Source organism: Piliocolobus tephrosceles, chromosome 10 (assembly GCF_002776525.5).
Source record: "Piliocolobus tephrosceles isolate RC106 chromosome 10, ASM277652v3, whole genome shotgun sequence".
In the NCBI taxonomy this organism is placed as follows: Eukaryota; Metazoa; Chordata; class Mammalia; order Primates; family Cercopithecidae; genus Piliocolobus; species Piliocolobus tephrosceles.
Genome location: NC_045443.1, coordinates 9,554,259 through 9,575,954, shown reverse-complemented (window position 1 = coordinate 9,575,954; position 21,696 = coordinate 9,554,259). Strand labels below are relative to the sequence as shown.

The window sequence follows — 21,696 nt, the reverse complement described above, 5'->3', positions numbered from 1 at the left end:
AAGCATTCCTCTTGAAAAACAGCACAAGAAAAGAATGCCCACTCTCAACATTTCTATTCAACATAGTATTGGAAATCCTTGCCAGAGCAATCAGGTAAGAGAAAGAAATGAAGGGTATCCAAATAGGAAGAGAGGAAGTAAAACTATTCCTGTTCTCAGACAGCATGATTCTATATCTAGAAAACCCCACACTCTTGGCCCAAAAGCTCCTTCAACTGATAAACAACATCAGTGAAGTTTCAGGATACAAAATCAACATACAAAAATCACCAGCATTCCTATACACCTATACACAACACCCAAGCTGAGAGCCAAGTCAGGAATGCAATTCCCTTTATGATAGCCACAAAAACGATAAAATACATAGGAATACAGTCAACCAGGGAGGTGAAAGATCTCTACAAAGATAATCGCAAAACATTGCTTAAAGAAATCAGAGATGACACAAACGAATGAAAAACATTCCATGCTCATGGATCAGAATAATAGATATCATTAAAATGGTCATGTTGCCCAAAGAAATTTACAGATTTAATACTATTCCTATCATACTACCAATGACATTCTTCACAGAACTAGAAGAAAACTATTTTAAAATTCATCCGGAACCAAAAAATTAGTCCAAATAGCCAAGGCAATCCTAAGTAAAAAGAGCAACACTGGAAGCATCATATTACCCAACTTCAAATTATACTACAGTACTTCAATATCCAAAATAACAAAGTACTGTTAAAAAAAAAAAAAAAAAAAAAGCAGACATATAGACAATTGGAACAGAATGGTCCAATGCAGACGCATAGACCACTGGACAGAAAGCCCAGAAGCAGTGCTGCACAACTACACCCATCTGATCTTCAACAAAGCTGACAAAAATCAGCCATGGGAAAAGGACTCCCTCTTTAATAAATGGTGCTGAGATAACTGGCTAGCCACATGCTGAAGCCTGAAAGTGGACCCCTTCCTTATACCATATAAAAAACTCAATTCAAGATGGATAAAATACTTACATTTACAACCCCAAAATATAAAAATCCCTGGAAGATAACCTAGGAATTACCATCCTGGACATAGGAATGGGCAAATATTTCATGACAAAGATGCCAAAAGCAAATGCAAAAAAAGTAAAACAAAACAAAACAAACAAACAAACAAAAATAATAATTAAATGTAAGAGCTTTTGCACAGTAAGAAAAACTATCAACAGAGTAAACAGATAATCTACAGAATGGGAGAACATTTTTGCAGATCATGCATTTGACAAAAGTCTAATATCCAGAATCTGTAGGAAACTTAAACCAATTAACAAGCAAAAAACAACCCCATTAAAAAGTGGGCAACGGACATGAACAGACACTTTTCTTGTTTTATTTATCAATCTTAATTTACTTCTTATCCATTTGGAGTGGCAAATAATGGCCAAAGAAACTGTAATTATAAATTAAAGAACACAATTTAGCAAGGAAAAGTAAATGAAAATAACACAAAGATGTATTATTCTTTTACTTTTGTCATTAAGCAACAAATATATTTCTGATAATTTGTCAAATATTTTCTCTTTGAATTAATATTTTATCTTATTTAAAAGGGTATATTATGTTTTTTAAAATTTTATTTTAAATTCAGAAGTACACATGCAAGTTGTTACATAGGTAAACTTGTGTAATGCGGGTTTGCTGTAAAGATTATTTCTCAACTCAGGTATTAACCCTAGTACCCATTAGTTATTTTTCCTGATCCTTTCCCTCTTCCCACCCTCCATCCTCTGATAGGCACTAATCATGAAAGAAATGCAAATTAAAACTACAATAATATATCATCTCATACCAGTCAGAATGGCTATTACTAAAAAGTCAAAAAATAACAGATGCTGACGAGGTAGTGGAGAAAAGGGATCACTTATACACTGTTGACACAAGTGTAAATTAGTTCGACCATTGTGAAAGATAGTATGGTGATACCTTAAAGACCTAAAACCAGAAATACCATTTGATCCAGCAATCCCATTACCGGATGTATACCCAAAGGAATATGTATCTTTCTATCATGAAGACACATGCATGCATCTGTTCACGGCAGCACTGTTCACAATAGCAAAGGAATCAACTTAAATGTCCATCAGTGGTAGACTGGATAAAGAAAATGTGATACACATACACCATGGAATACTATGCAGCTATAAAAAAGAATGAGACGATGTCCATTGCAGGAACATAGATGAAGCTAGAGGCTATTATCCTTAACAAACTAATGGGGGAACAGAAAACCAAATACCACATGTCCTCATTTATAATTGGGATCTAAATGATGAGAACACATGTACACATAGAGGAGAACGACAGACACTGGGGCCTACTTGAGGGTGGAGGGTGGAAGGAGGGGCAGAATCAGAAAAACGTAACTATTTAGTACCAGTCTGAATGCCTGGGTGATGAAATAATCTGTACAGCAAACCCCTGTGACATGATATTACCTATATAACAAACCTGCACATGTAACCCTGAACCTAAACATTAAAAAAAACAAACTATATTGTTACATTATTAGTATGATTTATAAACGATGTTGTTTTAGGATAAAGAATTTAATTGTTTGGCAATTGCAAATTATTAAATTAAATATCAATATGTTAGGGAGTGTAATTCAAATGATGTAAATATTTAGGCTCTAACAAAAGGCAGCCATGTATCATTTACTTCACCTCAAAAAGGGGTATCATTTCTAGTCCCTTGACTTTAAGGTAAATTAATAGAAATTTATAAAGCACTCAAAAGAATATTCAATTCAATATGTGGTGGACAGTTGAGAAATTATGTGTTATCTACGTCATGGAAAAGCAACTTTTAAAAAGACAACATTTCCTCTGAGGTTTTCACAAATAAATGAAACTGTGAACCCTCGTATGTACTGTGAAAGGACGATTTGAGGAGCATCTCTGATTAGCAGCAGGTTTATTATTCTTTCCTCATTTCATGTTATACCTAGTAAAACAAACCATACTTGTATATACACACATTCACTCACACTGAAGATGCAAGATGAAGAAAGATACATGACATTGAATGTACAGTCAAAGAAAAGGAGTTCTACCCAAACAGCTCAACTTACATTTAAAGGTATAGAATTTAATTTCGTTTTTCAATTGGTGTGAGTTAACATAGTAGTTTTCCACATTCTCTTCTATTGTGTTATTGGACTGTTTCATTATTTGGGTGCTTTTCTTTCTCTATCTCTGTATCTTTCTTCCCTTCTCTCTCTTTCAATACTAATAATGATTTAAAAATAACAACCACTCTTACCATTTAAGAAACACCAGTTGCAGGCACTATACAGAGTGTTTTATCTATGTTCCTTCATTTAATCTTACAAATTTCCCATAAGATATTCTCTCTCTCTCTCTCTCTCTCTCCCATTTATCAATGTGGAGCTAACGCTTACTTATAATATTTTGTCTAATGTAATTTCTTAAGGACATTCTCTGAGGAAATATGCACACTTAATTAAGATTAATATTTCAAATTAGTGAATATTTGGTGCCATTCACCTCCTTATCATTCATAGAATATGGTGTTTTAATGCTTTTTTTTTTTGAGACGGGGTTTCACTATTGTTGCTCAGGCTGGAGTGCAATGGCACGATCTCGGCTCACTGCAATCTCTGCCTCCCAGGTTCAAGAGATTCTCCTGGCTCGGCCTTCTGAGTAGCTGAGATTACAGGTGCCCACCACCACATCTGGCTAATTTTTTTTATTTTTAGTAGAGACAGGGTTTTACCATGTTGGCCAGGCTGGTCTTGAACTCCTGAGCTCAGGTGATCCACCCGCCTTAGTCTTCCAAAGTGTTGGGATTACAGGCGTGAGCCAACACGCCTGGCCTTTAATACTAATTTTTAATTCAACTTCTCTAAAACTTTAAAATATGCTCTTCACCAGGTTGACTCAAAATAAAGTTTATGCACCAGCAATCAACATAATTTACTACTTCAAGCATACCCTCCATACATAGTGCAATTCCATCATGCCACCTGAATGTGATATGGCAAAAGAGATAAGCAGAAATTAAAGACACAAATAACCGCAGTTATAGAGACTGTCTGTTCTGTTCTATTGCTTTCTAAACATTTCTCTTTTAATAACTTCACCCATGAAGATGTTACTTATCTCTTGACTCCTTTCGCAAGTATCATCCATCACTGATTCATCTTAGAGTTACACACCTGCTATGTGTAAAAAATTTATTGCTTCTTTCATGTCAATTTTTACAGATTCCCATATTTTCAAGTCTTCACTGTCTATGCTCCGTTTTTATTTCATTTTTGGAAACTAGAGATATTAAACTTGAAAGACTACAAAATGTAGTGACTTCTCTGCAGACTTTTTTCCACATTCTGTTCATAAATGTCTTTCTGAGGCAAAAATGGGCAGATTTTCAGCTCCCAGATATTTAAGTGACACATACTAATATTTATGTCTTGTCCCTTTAGCTAATATTTATTAAAGCTTGAGGTAAGACATATCTTATGTGAATTAGAGTGACAATTTGAGCCTTGGAGTTATGATGTTCATTCATATAACTTAATTTTGTGATGGCATATTTGTAAATCTTTTCTCATATATTGAAAAATCTTTGTTGCCAGGGACAGTAAGAAATTACATAGCTGCTTTATCCCACTATGCATATATAGTAGTTTCAGAATCACTATAGAAATAATATTATACTAAGTTAGTTAGTTAAAACAGATTAAAATGTTTTGCAGGTTTAAAAATCCTTAAGATACATTCCATTGAGCATGCACCATTAAATGTTTTAAAATCATTTTAAGTCATTCCTCTCTCTATAGTGAAGACACTAGCAATACCTAGTTAGATTCCTTTTCTTCATTTTTTATGGATTTTTTTCATTGTTGTTTAACTTATTTTATAGTAATGTAAAACATTTACATATTTTCAGTCAAACATATAATAAAGGGCCAAGTGTGGCAGCTCATGCCATGAATCCCAGCACTTTGGAAGGCCGAGGCAGGATGATCACTTGAAACCAGGAGTTCAAGACCTGCCCGGGCAACAAATGGAGACTCCCGTCTCTACAAATAATAGAGATAAAAGAATTAGTCAGTCATGGTGGCACATGCCCGTAGTCCTAGCTACACAGGGTGCTCAGCGGGAGGATCTCTGAGTCCAGGAGCTCAAGGTTACAATGAGCTATAAAAGTGCCACACTGCACTCCAACCTGAGCAACAGAGTGAGACCCTGTCTCAAATCAATAAATACAAAGTTAAAAAATTTAAAAAATGACTTTCAGAGAAATCCACCTTGAATAAATCCAGCACCCTTCATAAAATTGTACCATTTTGTATTTCTATATTTTCGGTGTTTACTTAGCTATTCTCACTCTTCTGTTCTTCCAAATAACTTTATAAAAAATTATTCAGGCTCACTCACCACAAACAACAAAAAATAAAACAACCCAATGTAGCTTTTACATCTAAATTACTTCCTAGTTTGTCATTCAACTTAGGGAGAATTTATATTTATGACACATAGTTTTCTTTTCCAAGAACATGATCAAATTAATATTATTCAGTTTTCAGTTAGTTTAGTTTTGTTTTGTTTGTATTGGGTTGGGGCACTTGTCGATTTTCTGTCTAGTTTTCTTTTTGTTTGTTTGTTTTTTTGGTTAACTATCCATGAGGAATGAGTTTCTTTCATCTATGTTTTCACAGTGGTTACTGGATTATACAGGGCACTGATTTTAGAATGTTATTTTTATAAATGCAGCTACTATTTTTTGTTCCTGGAATTATGGTATTTTTTCAATTGATTGTACTCACATTACCTTCAAATAATTTTACCTTCTTTTTCTAAAATTTCTACCTGTAATTAGAATATTTTTTCTTCATTGCATTATATATTACCTCTTCATATTAAAAAGTAGTGGAGATTTAAGATATCTTTCGTTTTCCGGACTTAAGCAGAAAAGTTTCTTTCAGTTTTCTCAATTCAATAAGATGTTAGTTTCATTAGACATAAAAGTATTATGTTGAACAAGTATCCATTAATTTCTGGTTTTTAACATAAAGGTATAAGATTTTATCAATTTCATTTTTTACATCTATTGAGATGATGATAGATTTTTCCCTAACTTTATTAATATAATATTAACATGGATTTTCTACTATTGAATAATCTTTACATTCCTAGAATAAACCAAACGGTTATATTTTGGTTGCTGATAATGTATTTAACATTTTTGTATAGACATTCACAAGACTGATTTTGGTTTCTTATTTTATTATTTCTGGTTTTGAGTGGTAAAAAGGCTTGTGTTTTCACCATTATAAGTTAAATTAAACCACTTCCTTACAGGAGAAAATATAGGATAATGAAAGTGTTACTTTCTCCATTATTCAGCATCTTTTAAAAAATTTTTTTACTTTTATTTTTATTTTATTATTATTATTTTTTGAGACACAGTCTCACTTTGTCGCCCAGGCTGGAGTGCAGTGGCGCAATCTCAGCTCACTGCAACCTGAAGTGCTTGGGAGAAATAATTGAGTCTGCGTTGAATTTCAACTGCCTTCCACAACTTTTTTTTTCCTAATGTTTTCTGATAATTATTTTTTAAGTTTTAAAATAAATATATGACATTTTTAATACACTGTGCTTGATTTCTTGGAATTTATTGCCTATCAATATTAACATATCAAAAATTGCAAAACAATCTGAGAAATGTGTCGTATGCATTAAATGAATTCTGATAAAATTATTTTAGTATCTTTGACAATGTTATAATAAAAGAAAACCTGCAAACTACTTATGTAATATATAATTCTATAGGGTTCATCATATGCTTTTCTGACAGGGCTTGACAGCTTCAAATGTAGTTTCTCTATTTTATCCAGGTTTAAAGTGTATTTAGAATATAAATTTCAGCATTAGTAATTCGATTTATTGACTGAACAATAAGAATTATTTCAGTTACAACAGAGGATTCTTATCAATTATTATGATAGATTTACATAAATTATCTTTGATAAGGACAAAGTGTTTCACAAAGCATAGATATTCACTTATTCAGTATAACACAATTATTCATGTAATTTCATAAGTCAGTGCCCAGAAGACCTAAATCCTCTGGATGAGACTCTCTAATGTCTGTCCAATGATAGCAGTTTCTTGAATAATAATCATTGAACAAGCACGCTTATTTTTAAACTTGACAGTGTAAATATATGAAAAATGAAACAGTTCTTAAAAGTTTACCATGTAATAAGAAGATGAAATATTATTCATGACTTACGAAGGATTTTAGGGTTTTTTTGATTAGAATAGCAGGATACCTAAAGCCATATTTAGTTCTGATTCATCCTTAGTAAATAAAAAAGGCTCAAAGGACTTGTAAATGTTATATTAATGATGAATTAGAAGGTGTTTATGTGGATATACATGTATTATCTGTAAATGCATGTGCGTGAGTGCATGTGTCTCTGTAATGGTTGGAAAATTATTCAGTATATAGAGTAAAATTCTTTCTACAGGTTAATAATGTTAAATATTAGCAAATTCTTAGGATTTGATATGACATGTAACATAGCTTCTGACCATCCAGAGTGTTATCGTTATTAAATAAATGTATATATTTTTCTATTTACTTAGTCTGCATTCCTTTGTTTGCCTAATATCCTTTGAAATCCAACCTTATATATTATACAATCCTATTATTACAATTGATATTATATTACTCCTTGTAAACATACTTTTCTAAACTAATTCATGTGATTAATGTCTCAGATTATTCAGTGGTGTTGCACTGGTATAAAATCTTACTGGGAATATCTGGAACCATTAATGGTATTCTGGCTTTGACTTTGATCTCCCTGATCCTATTGGGTAAGTTACAAGATCTTAATTAAATAAAAGTATGAAAGATGTTTACTTGTTTCTTGTAAATCTTTTTATAATTATTCATTCATTCTTCACGACATTAACCAAGATTGAATTAGAAGCTACTGCATGTAAAACTCTATTAGTACACTACACGGTGCTATATTTAATATACAATCAAATCAGGTAAGTATCTTGTCCTCAAGTGGCATACAGTCTAACACGGAGAAAGGAGTGTATGTGTAGAGCGTGTGTGTGTATGTGTGGTATTTGAAACTATTTTTCTGTGTTTCTTAGATACTGGTAATAGATACAATTTTACTGTTTTGCTTAAACATTTTAATGCATTTTATCTAAGGTTGTATTTAGTTTGCTTTTCCTTTTGTCCAACAAATATTCACTGAACAACTACAATACTCCAAATATTACAAATTCCCCAAAACTTTTAAGAAAAGAATAGTCAGGGTGAGGAATGTTATATTCTAGTGGGAGAAGCAGGTATTAAGTAATTATGTTACAATGTGATGAATACAGTATTGGAGGTTGCAGCAAAACATTAAGAAAGGATGAAAAGATCCTATATACTTCCCAGAGCAGAAACTTGACTTCATTTACTATTGTATTACCAGTTCATAGGAATGCCTGGCATAGAATAAATTCTCACCAAGTGTGTGTTGTGTAAATGAATTGATTGTGTAAGATTTTGAATTCTTTCCATCCGTAGACATGAAAATTTTAAAAAGATCCTAGTGATCCCCTCAATTATTTCTTGTTCCAATCATCAGAATCATCCCAATGAATGTGTCTCTGAGACATTCCACAGAGAAGATATTTACCTAACTTTAAAATATTCAAGTTTCTCAGGGAGTATTGCTAAAATGCCAAAAAGGAAGTCATTCAAATACCGCCGAGCATGAGGATACTGGAGACCTAAAAATGAATAACGGCACAAAAAGAAATACAAGTAATAAGGACCTTTGTGTTTTGAGATCTGCAGACCAGACAGGTATGTCTCAAGGCTTTGACTTATCCTTGTTTTAACTTTTAGGCTCTCTAAATGTTGAGCATTTTTGAACAGGTATGCAATAGATTAAACTAACATGTAAAGGTTTGGTATAAATCTACTTTTCATTCAAAACTTGATTTAGATTCTTTTTCTTTTTCTTTTCTTTTTTTTTGAGACGGAATATCACTCTGTCGCGCAGATATCTTTAAACTTGTTGCAGTGGGAGAAAAATTGTAAAACAACATAAGAAATAGGCTCTTGCCTCCAGGAATTTAAAATCAAGTTGATACATACACATACGGAAAGTTAGTTGTTATTAAAAAGCGGTATGTAAATAGCCATTCTTGCTTGTCACTTATTTATTCTTCTTTTTCTGAAATGACAGACTGGATAAAAGTCAATATTTTAAAAGTTATTTGTTATGATTTTAAGCTTAGACTCTTAAGCTTAGAAATTCCAGTCATACAGAATTTTGATAACATTACCTTCTATTTTTAAATGTTTAAGTTGAACTTTTAAATCCTTAACTGATAATTCTGACATTTATTTTATTGTATGAGATGATATATTATGACTTTCCAGATAAATGCATAATTATTATAAAAGGATTTTTTCTAATCTGCTAGTTCATATCACATATTTTATGTTCTACTGATTGACACTCTCTTCATTTGGCTTATCTGTCTGTTTCACGGGTATATGTCCCAAACCAATAGAGATATTGTAGCTTTGTCTCATATTTTATTGTCTCCCTCTCTCTAAGGTCTGTCATTGTGTTGGGTATCATTGCAATAACACCTTAGAAAAGTTAAGGCGGCTTTGGTAGGTAAACATGGAATCATATACATGTCATTAAACATTAATTAAAGTAGGTATAAATACTGTATGTTGAGCTATAATATATTTATTTCCTATTCCTTTTTTTAACTGAGGTACAATTCAAACACTTGAACCTTTAAAAGTAAACAATTTCATGACGTTTAGAACCTTCAAACATTGTGCAACTACCATGTTTATCTAGTTGAAAAACTTTTCCCAAAAATAAATCCCTTACATACCCAATAAGCAAATCACTCTCCATTCTCCCCCCATTTAGCCTCTGACAACTACAAATCTTCTTTCAGTCTATACGGATTTACCTATTCTGGATTTTCATGTAATCGAATCACACAATATTTGGCCTTGGGTTTCTTTCTCTTAGCGTAATGTTTTTAAAGTTCATCCACATTTTATTCCTTTTTATGGGTGAATAATAGTCCATTGTGTGTGTATATCTGTAAATATAGAAACATACATATTTATATGTATCTCTATAAATATTGATAGTCATATGTATATCTGTAAATATAGATATGCACAATGTTTGTGTGTGCAGAGCTTAAAGGTCAGTCCGATGCGAGATCTTAGGACCTTTTCAGGTAATTTCTGAGCATGCACCCAGCCCAGGGCTTGTGCCTGGCCTTCCAGATTTTCAGGATTATGTGGGAGCTTTTCAAAGTCCTTATTCCTGAAACAGCTCATCCCCCAGCTTTTCCTCTCAAGCTTTTCAGTTAGTCCTGTTGTTTGTTCCAACTATTATACGTTGCCTCATGTGACAAAAGCTAACACATTTAACTTAATTTTTACAAATATCCTTTGGTAGCCTCATGGCAGATATCTAAGTCTTCTTTACTGGCAGTGATATCTACTGCTAAAACAATTTAAGAGTCCACAGATGCTCTGGATTTCATGGAAACTCATGAAAGATAAACTCAGTTACTGTTGTCTGCTACTTCTACAAATAACACCTCACCTGACTTGAATCAAAATCACCACTGATAGCAAGGCCATCTCTTTGCTAGGCCAAACACACAACTTACAGTCGGGCCCCTGGTCCAGGGTGAGCCCTGAGAAAAAGAGAGTTTATATTGGACCCCAAAAGACAGGTGGGTCCCAGGTTGGATAATCTCTGGTAGAATGATGAAACAATTGCAATACTTACTAGGGATGGATGACAACAATGTCAGGCTTGTCCTTAGCTTCTGGAGGCAATCTTTCCTTCTGCACCTCCTTCTGTATCCATGAGTAGCAGGATCCCGCTCCCACATAGGGATATGGTGGGCATGAAAGTAGGCCTCTTCTAGTAGATATTCACTCTTTTACCAAATTAATTGAGGTTGAGTCTCCAAAAAATAAACAACTTTGACTGGCTCTGACTGACTTTTAGACCTGAATGCCCTAATTCCTCTTATTCCAGGAAGCACTCATAAATTCAAGTGATTTTTCTGGGAGGTGAATAGCTTTGAGGAAGGGTAAATTAAAGTGGCAATTCCCTGCTCAAATATTAAAATTGGTCCCATTTTGCTGAAAGATGCTTTCATCCTGGTTGTCCCTCAAGACTATTCCTTTGCTCATCCTTGAAATGGACCTTCTCAGTCAGCACATGATCTCATGGAAAGCTTTTACACTATTGGCAGGCACCACATAGTGGAAAACAGTTAATCTTCCCCACCAGTGTGAGTGGTAAATACTCCAAGATACCAAGCAAGGCAAAGCACTGCAGGATTGTGGTCTGTTATAGCTGACTTTGTCAAAGGAATTCTATTCTTTACCATGTTGCCTTTTAACTTCCTGGTATGGAAGTTAACTTCTAGTATGTGTAAAGCCACTACTAGAGAGTGAAGGCTAACTATAGACTGCAGAGTTAAGAAAAATTATTCCTTTTATTAGAGCACCTTTATTGGATAATTGCTTTAATGAATGACCTTCAAAACATAGGTAAATGGTTTGGGAATAGACTTAGCTAACATGTTCTATTTAGTAAAAATTTTTCAGGAGAATCAATCACAATTTGCCTTCACATTTACTTGGTTGCTGTGGACTGAATTGTACCCTCCTCTTAATTCATATATTGAAACTCTAACCCCCGATGTGATGGGATTTGGAGATGCGGTCTTTAGGAAGTAATTAGATTTAGATGAGGTCATGTGGATATGTCTTACTTAGTTTGGGGTGTCACAGCAAATTACCATAAGCTAGGTTGCTTATAAACAACAGATATTTATTTCTGACAGTTCTAAAGACTGGAATTCTGAGATTACAGTGCCAGCATGGTTGGGTTCTGGTGAGGGCCCTCTTCTCTGTTGCAGACTGCCAACTTCTCATTGAAATCTCTCATGGCAGATAGCAGAATGACTCAAGTTATCTCAGGACTCTTACAAGTACTAATCCCATTCTGATCTTCATCTGTTCTTAGCTCCCAAATGCCCACCACCTAATACCATCATATTGGGAGGTAGGATTTCAGCATATGAATTTTGGGGTATGCAAACATTCGTTTCATAAAGTTTTACCTCTGAATTCCCAAAATTCATGTCCTTCTAACATGTTAAATGGAAAAGACAACACACCAAAAGAGAAAGATATATTTGCAAATCATGTGTCAGATAGGGGTATAATATTCAGAACATATAAAGAACACTTATAACTCAAAAACACAACCCAATTTAAAAATAAGCAAAGGACATGAATAGACATTTCTCCAAAAAACACTATAAAAAAGGCCAATAAGCACTTGCAAAGATGTTTAATATGATAATTCATTAGGGAAATGTGAAATCAAATCCAGGGTGGAAAGCCACTGCACACCCACCAGGGTGGCTACAATCACACAAAAAGAGCAAATGTTGGTGAGGATGTGGATAAATCGCTCACATATTGCTGGTAGAAATGTAAAATTTTATAGTACTGCGGAAAACAGTTTGACAGTTCCTCAAATTATCACATGACCCGACATTCAACTTTTAGGCATATATCCAATAAAATGGAAGACATATGTCCTTATAAAAATTTGTACAGGAATGTTCATAGTAACAATATCCATAATAGCCGAAGAATGGAAGCGGCTCAGATATCTGTCCATCAGCTGATAAAGAGACAAACAAAATGCACTACATACATGTTATGAAATATTCTTACAACCATAAAATAGAATGTAGTACTGATACATGCTACAACTTTTACAAGCCTTGAAAACATGGTGCTGAATGAATGAAAAAGCAGATGCAAAAGGCCACATATTGTATGATTCCATTTATATGAAGGGTCAATCATAGTCAACCCCATAGTGACATAAAGCGGGCTAGTGGTTGCCAGGGCTGGGGGAGTAGAAAACGAGTAGTGACTACTTAGTGTTTACATGTAATGCAAATGCTCTAGAATGAGATAGTAGTGACAGTTGTACAACATCGTGGGTATATTAAAAGCCACTGCATTTGCACTTTAAGATGGCCAAAATGGTGAATTTTATGTTACGTGAAGAAAAATAGTCATGGTAAAAAATAAATAAAAAGAGAGAGATTGTAATGGGTCATAAGTTAAATAGTTATATTGGCCTTTATTTACATTTTTATATATATCTCACTTTTTCTCAATACTATGCCAAAAATCTCAATATTTTCCATTTAATTTAATTTTCCTTAATATTAACTTAGGAAAATCAAAGAATTACATAATATTGTAGTTATTAAGAGGTTGAAAATAAAGAAGTTGAAAATACAGTGTTATTCTCGGCATAATTTAATCATTTAATAATTAATTATTTAATATTAAGAGGGAGAAGGGGATACACATACAAAACTACAAGGAGAGTGATTTGAAAACTTTGTGTGGTTTTTATTTGCATTTCCTCTAATGATCAGCGATGTGAACCACGATGAGGTACTAACTCACATCAGTCAGAATGGCTATTATTAGAAAGTCAAAAAATAGCATGCTGGTGAGGGTGTGGAGAAAAAAGAATGCTTATACACTGGTGGTGGAAGTGTAAATTTGTTCAGACTGTGTGGCAATTCCTCAAAGATCTAAAGACAGAAATACCATTCAAATTCAACCCAGCAATCCCATTACTGGGTATATACTCAAAGGAATGTAAATCATTCTATTGTAAAGACACATGTATGTGTGTGCTCATTGCAGCACCATTCACTATAGAAAAACATGGAATCAACCTAAATGCACATCAGTAGTACACTGGATAAAGAAAATGTACATATACACCATGGAATACTATGCAGCCATAAAAAAGAAAGAGATCATGTTCTTTGCAGAGACATGGATGGGGCTGGAGGCTATTATCCTTAGCAAACTAATGCAGGAACAGAAAGCCAAACATCGCATGTTCTCACATATAAGTGGGAGCTAAATGATGAGAACATATGGACACATGGAGGGAAAAAACACACACACTGGGGCCTACCTGAATGTGAAGGGTGGGAGGAGGGAGAGGATCAGAACAAATAACTAATGGGTACTGGGTGCTACCCAAATGTTGAAATAATCTACACATCAAACCCCCATGACACAAATTTACCTATGTAACAAACCTGCACGTGTACCTCTGAACTTAAAATTTAAAAAAAGCTTTGTGTGGATAAATTCTAAGTGACACAAATTATATTTTATCTAATCTCTCAAATAGCTATTTTATTTTGTTCATGCTATTTTTGTCAATATAATAGATCTTGGCATCAAAATTCCCATTATGTCTAGGTTTTGCTTCATCTCATTAGATTAATTGTCCTAATTTCCAAGGACCATCATTTGTGTTTTGGCCATCTTTTATGTCTGGACAATTTGCTATGAGTGATTTTATTGTAGCTCAACTCTTATTTATACAATATATAAGTATTGTTCTTACTGCCAATTTTCAGAGATGCATATGTACTTTAATTTCATTTTGTTTTCTACATTTCTCTGTAGTACTATGCCAATCAGAATGGCTCAAATACCAAGGGAAGTGTTATTGGTTCTCTAATGAGATGAAAAGTTGGAATGACAGTTATGTGTATTGTTTGGAAAGAAAATCTCATCTACTTATCATACAGGACGAACTTGAAATGGTAATTGGTCTAGTATCAGGGTTATGGCATCTTTGCAGTTGAAAATGGCTTTCCTTAAATATCTTTCCATCTTTGCATTAAATCATCATTTACTTTGATTATGAAGTTTTGGGCACTGTCTTAAATTTTGCATTCCAAGCAAGTGCCTCACTTCTCACGCTGGATCTGGCCCAAATTCATATATTCAACTTGCAATTGCATGTGTGTGTAACATATATATGATATAACGTGTGTATAGGTAAGATATGAATTGATTATCATAAGAATCCCCATGCAGAGTGCTCTTTTGCAATAAAATGTAAAATCTTCACTGTGTCTGAATTGCTAAAATATTTTGTTCATTTAGTCCCTCCTTGTCCACATTTAGGCTTTTATACAGAAAAACCTAAGACAATCAAACTACGTATGGATGGGGCTTAACTTTACTTCATTGAAAATGACATGGACTTGGGTGGATGGTTCTCCACTAGATCCAAAGATGTGAGTCTTTCTTAAAAGGCAATTTGATTTATTGTCTGTTGTAGAATATGTCTCCTCCAGGTTCACCAAATTCAACTCTGAAATAGTTACTCGTACTACAGAATTCAGAAGAATGAAAATTAATTTAGTATTTACAGGAGTAATGATAGATATTTTGGCTTGATTTTTAAAGAAAAAGGATTTGAAAAAGGTAGTTTATGATTTTAAAATTTCTCACACTTTATATAGAAAAGTAGCTTGCATCAATGCGGTCTCCTGTTTTGAAAGTTCTCAATGCTTTCTTTAGCCATCTTCAGTAATAAAATAAAACCAACGTGCATTTTTTGTGTTATGTGATTATCACAATGTTAAAATATAAACAATATATACAACATAGAACAAGATTATCCAAAAGTGTCTGAACAAATGCATGGAATTATTGATTTTAAAAGTTCTGTCAATATTTTTGTGTGCATTATAATAAAATATTTAATTAAAAATATAATTAGTAAAACAGGTAAATTCAAAATCCTATTCCTATGTTAGTAGGCATGATAATGGTCCCCAAAGATGTCCACATTCTAATCCCAAAATGCTGGGAATATGTTATTTTATATGGCAAAAGAACCTTTGCAAGTATGATTAAATGAGGAATCTGGAGATAGGAATGTCATGCTGGATTATCTGGGTGGTCCCAATTAAATCCCTTAGAAGAGGGAGGAAGCAGAATTAGAGTCATATTGGGAGATATGAAGTGGAACACAGAGATTCACATGATGTGAAAGCACCTCTGTGAACCAAGGCACGCAAGTGGCCTCGGATTCCTCCCTAGTACATCCAGAAGGTGACTCTGCAGACATTTTGATCTTAGTCCTGTAGGGCAGTCTTGGGCTTCTGATACTCATAAGTGTAAGATAACAAATTAACCTTGTTTTAGGCCACTAAGTTTGTGGTAATTTGTCATGGTAGTGATAGAAAAATAGTACGTTATAGTAACCAACTTAATGGTGCTATTATTTTCCCCTGATTTCTATTTCATTAAATATTAAATATTTTCTATCTGACTGCACCAAATCAATATAAAAGGTGAATAAAAACATTATTTGGATTGAAGGATAAAATTATGGATGTGTGTCATCTGAGAGCAGAGTTGTGTCACTGAACGTCATGAAGTTGCCAAACTTTGTTTTGTCCTCTTGCCACATCCATTCAACACTACCCTTTAGGGTTGAGTTTTAACTCTAGATCATGCTTGGAGATTTTTGTCCATAATATATTCAATACAAAATTTAAATCTAAGCTTGGACAAAGTGTATTTTTTAATATGAAAATTCAGTACTTACTTGCCCTTATCAATTTGGAAGCGTTGAAGATCACGTGCACCTTTTCCAAGATTCTTTCTTGAACTTTTTCCACAGGTCAAATTTATCAGAATGTATCACTAACACTACATTATTTTATATATAAATTTGTTAATATTTTTAATCTGTTACATTATAAGTAAATAATGCAATAAGTATGGAATTTATTATTTAGGTCATACATAGGTCGTTTTGTGTATTGAGTTCTTTACAAACATCAATTCATATATATGCTAAACAATATCATGAAGCATTATTACCATCCTTATACAATTAGATATAAGAAGGAAAGAGAGGTTAAGTGAGCTGTCCAAATGGAGTTAATCTTATTTTTAATGTAACGGAACTACATGGGGCAAGAGAAGGAATGCTAGAATGGGAATGTGGAGGGAAATTTATTCTTATCTCTGTTAGTTGCAGACTCTCTGGCAACTCTTGATCAACCACAGCTAACAAGGCTAAGTCACAGAGTTATTGTAATCGTTAGTCAACTCAAGTATGTAAAAATGCTTTGAAATTTTGAATTACTTTTTTATTTAAAAGAGGATATTAGCAGAAGGCACAAATGGATGTGTTCAGCAACAGTGCTTAACAAAGTATTCATTCTCTCTTCTCCAGATTCTTCATAAAAGGACCAGCTAAAGAAAACAGCTGTGCTGCCATTAAGGAAAACAAAATTTACTCTGAAACCTGCAGCAGTGTTTTCAAATGGATTTGTCAGTATTAAGAGTTTGACAAAGTTCACAGTGAAATAGTCAGTGATCACTATATTTGGCCTATTGGTTTCTAATATTAATCTCCAGGTGTAAGATTTTAAAGTGCAATTAAATGCCAAAATCTCTCTTCTCCCTCCGTCATTGACACTGGTCTAGCCTCAGAGTAACCCGTTAACAAACTAAAATGTACCCTTCAAAATTTTTACCCGATAGTATAAACCAATGTGACTTCATGTGATCATATCCAGGATTTTTATTCATTGTTTATTTTATGCCAAATGTGATCAAATTATGCCTGCTTTTCTGTATCTTGCGTTTTAAATTCTTAATAATGTCCTAAGCAAAATTTCTTATTTCTAAGGGTTGAAATACAATGTGGATTTATACATTTTTTACCCTTTTATCAAAGAGAATTAAGTTTATTTCCAGGCTTTTGATACTCTGCACTCAGCTACAATAAACATCCTGAATGTTTTCTTAAATAGGAACACCTTTATTTCTATGATACAAGCCCTAAAAGTAGAATTTCTAGGTAAAAGTGTTAAATGTGCTGTTTTATATTTTGTACAATTTTTATGTTTTGCACTTTTGTTTCCAAATTTGGAAGCTTTCAAACTTATAAGAAGATATTAGGTGCAGAAAAAGAACATACTGCTTTTCTTGAACCTCTTGAGAATTACTTGCCAAATTGATGCATTTTATTATAACATTTCATTTGTTATTGGATACTTTTTGTGTATTTTCTTCCAAAAAAGGGGCTTTCTCCTACATAACCACAATAAAATTATGAAAATCAGCAAACTTACACTAACATAGAGCTATCATCTAATTCCCAAATTTCTTTCAAGGTTTGCTATTTGTCAAAATAATGTTTTTAGAGTAAAAGCATCCAGCTCAGAATCAATCTCTACATCTGATGACTATTATCTCTTTAGCCTCCTTCAATATGGAAGAGTGCATGAGTCTTCCTTGACATTCATGACCTTGACACTTTTGAATACTACACGTTGATTATTTCGTAAAATGTTCTTCAACTGAAATATTCTGATTGTTTCTCATGGTTAGGTTCAAGTTTTATCTTCTTGGCAGAAATGGCATAGAAGTGATGTAGTGAGGCTTGGTCTCTGAATCCTTTCAGGTGGTACACAGTTTTATTTGTTCCATTATTGATTATATTTATTTCATTCACATGATTGTTGTAATTTCTGCTTGAATTCACTGTAAAGTTATTATTTTCTCGTTGTAATTAATGCATATTTTGGGGAAGTGACTGAGATGGACTTAATATCCCCTTCAGCTTGGGGCTAAATTCTTCTTTTTTTTAATACTTTCAGTTCTGGGGTACATGTGCAGAATGTGCAGGTTTGTTACACGTGCCATGGTGGTTTGCTGCACCCATCAACCTGTCATCTACATTAGTTATTTCTCCTAATGCTAGCCCTCCGGATAACAAGAACTCAGAAATAATGTACAGAGTTATGATCTAATAACAGGTGTATTCTAGCTTTTTTTCCCCAGAAACTTAACTTCTTTTCTACATTCATTATACAGAAATACCAGATTTTAAAGCCTCTTGAGGCTGGAAAGCCAAACCAAGACAAACTTTAGATTTTATCTATAGTATTAAGGTCTTCGGAAGTTCTAGGAAGTAACAGTTTTTATTGACTCATTGTAAGGCTGTGAACCTTCAAAGTTAAGCATGTTATGTATATTGTTAAATGTGACATTTTAGTCAAAGCCTTAGTAATGTAACCAATGTTTTTTAAATTGTATTCTGCTATTAAGAGAGAGCAGAATTTTATTGGACTTATGGAAATAACTTTAAGTAAATAACCATATTGTCATAAGAATACTAAAAAGTACATTCGAAATTTTGAAAGAATCAAGGAGGAAAAATACCAAATGGTTTTATCTTTTTTCACAAAAGTATATTTTATCAAATTACCACAAATTATAGATCGCTCAAGAGAGAAAATGTCTTTATACCTGAAAGACAAAACGTTTGAGTAAAGGACCAACAACGTTTTAAATAAACGTCATAAAAACATTATCAGTTATTTAATTTTATGTAATCAATTTTATTTCTGCTTGATCTTCATTAGTAATTTTATAAATCTACTATTTATTTTATTAGAGTTTTGGACATTTTTATTTAGTCTATTAATCTTAAATGTATCAGAAACCTGTATCTATGAGTACTTGTTGGGGTCTTTAATGAATCTGGTTATGAATGTTTTTAGAGAAGAATTTAAAACTGTAGAAGAAAACAATTAGAATAGTCATGGTTAAAAACCTGAGGAAAGTTTATAATTGACAAGAAAATTAAGTTCCTTGTATTATAGATGGCATTTAAAAATAACAGCCAGAATTATGACTGCTAGAATATTAGGTATTCATGAATTTACATAATTTTTGAAAAATATTTATAACAATAATATATTTATAAATGTCACTAAAAGATGATCTAGTATTACTTATTGTTTGATAATGTTTTCTATATGATTTATCTAATAAGCATAATTATTTAACATTTCTACAAGATGAGAGTTATCTTTTAAGGCTTTTCAGAGACCCACCTGGAGAATCCCAAACGTGATTTTAGGTGAAAAAGATTTAATTTATGATTCCATTTTGAGGAAGCTTATTAAAGATGTTAAAAGGCTCAAAACACTTGATCAGAGAGTGGGGCTTCAAGATGGCTGAGTACAGGTATCTGGCACCCGCCAGCTCCACAAAGAAGCAAAATATCAAACAGATAATCACACTTTGAAGAGAGCATCTAAGAGAGAACACTGTAGTTCAATAGCAAATTGATGGGAAACACCTAAGGTAATGAAGAAGAGGCAGTCTTCCCGGCCAAGATTGGCTGGGAAACCAGAGAGACTCTCCAGTGCAGAGAAGGAGTAAGTGAGAGATCCCCAGTATCCACGTTCCCAATATTAGACTCCTGGAATCTTTGCCATGGGAGAAACCAGTGATGGTTGCCGACCCTGAGACTAATATAGAGAGCTCTCTGGAGCTTCAGATATTGCTCCAGAGACAGAATCCAGTCTAGGTCCCGCGTATTAACAGAGACCTAAGCAGCTGCAGTATAGCATAATTATGAGAGCTCAACTCCACCAGACTGCATCTCACCCATGGGCCTAACAGCCCCTCAATCTCCACATCCCTGAAACCCCACTGACACTCCCTCCCTACATCCAGCTGAAGGGCTGCAGTGGCACAACACTGGGTGCCCTGCAGCACAGCAGGTCCTCAACACTCTAGCACACAGTGTCCTACACACCAAGGAATTGCTGGCACAGTGCACTGGGGTGGCTGCCCTAAGACAAAGAGAGCCAAAATGCATCTCACCAGAGCCTGATTCTCTCCTGGCTAGGGTTACTGCCATAACACTCACCCTGTCCTGCTAAGCAACAGGGCTGCTGCACATTCGCATTTGCCCTGAAGACTGGATCTCCCCATTCCTGCTCTTGTTGCTTCCACTACGAGGGATCTGAAATGTACATTACTCAGCCTCTTGTCTCCAGCTGCTACCACTGACAGCAACCCTGAACCCCCCAGCAATAGGGCTGAAATGCACTTATATGTGCCCTGAGGGCAAAGTTCCTCCTCCAACCTCTGCCACTGTTGCCATCAATCAAGTACTTAGCCAGGGACCTGGGAATAACCTTGTCCCTACTAACAATAGCCTGTACCCATGCACAGCAACAGGAGGCCTGAGGAATGGGCTGCCTGGCCTGGCATTGCCCTGCTCAGTGCCTGAGCATACCATTCAGGGGCCTGTGAATCATTACAACCTGGTCATCATTCATTCTTGGTTCCTGTACACTCCTCTGGCAGCCCGAGGATGGAACTGCCCAGCCTGCCACTACCACCATAGCTGGCACCCACTCACATGTACTTCTTGGGGTCCTGGGGAATCGCCCACCAGCTTATTGCAGCCATTTATTTTTTAATTATTATTATTATTTTTTTGAGACAGAGTTTGGCCCTTGTTGCCCAGGCTGGAGTGCAATGATTTGATCTCGGGTCACTGCAACCTCTGCCTCCTGGGTTCAAGCAGTTCTGCTGCCTCAGCTTCCTGAGTAGCTGGGATTTCAGGCATGTGCCACCAAGTCTGGCTAATTTTATATTTTTAGTAGAGAGGGGGTTTCTCCATGTTGGTCAGGCTGGTCTCAAACGCCCGATCTCAGGTGATCTGCCTGCCTCAGACTCCCAAAGTGCTGGGATTACAGGTGTAAGCCATCGCGCCCAGCCTTTTGCAGCCATTTATAACCCAACAAAGGCCACTTGGAGGCCAGAGGATTATTCCACCACTGCTGGAATAATCTCATAATTGCCCATGCCATGCACACTGCCTAAGGATCAAAGACTTGCCCACCCACCTGGCCCA

General features: G+C 34.5%; 1 protein-coding gene across 6 annotated transcripts; it reads left to right on the top strand.

The window, feature by feature from the left end:
* The first annotated feature begins 2,901 nt into the window (after window positions 1–2,901).
* KLRF1 (killer cell lectin like receptor F1) lies at window positions 2,902–21,357 on the top strand. 6 transcript variants are annotated; one of them, XR_002726438.3, is made up of 6 exons: window positions 2,906–3,113; window positions 7,787–7,885; window positions 8,736–8,885; window positions 9,061–9,211; window positions 15,132–15,244; window positions 17,203–17,222. XR_002726438.3 is itself a non-coding variant. In XM_023192393.3 (6 exons), exons 1-6 carry the CDS (start codon window positions 3,029–3,031, stop codon window positions 17,309–17,311), a joined length of 696 nt encoding a protein of 231 aa, XP_023048161.1. In that variant the 5' UTR covers window positions 2,908–3,028; the 3' UTR covers window positions 17,312–17,782. The 6 variants fall into 6 exon arrangements, 2 of the variants coding, with proteins under 2 accessions (XP_023048162.1, XP_023048161.1); XM_023192393.3 differs by lacking the exon at window positions 9,061–9,211 and adding an exon at window positions 14,625–14,764 and having other exon boundaries at window positions 2,908–3,113; window positions 17,203–17,782; XR_002726440.3 differs by lacking the exons at window positions 15,132–15,244; window positions 17,203–17,222 and adding an exon at window positions 14,625–14,759 and having other exon boundaries at window positions 9,085–9,211.
* The last annotated feature ends 339 nt before the right edge of the window (window positions 21,358–21,696 follow it).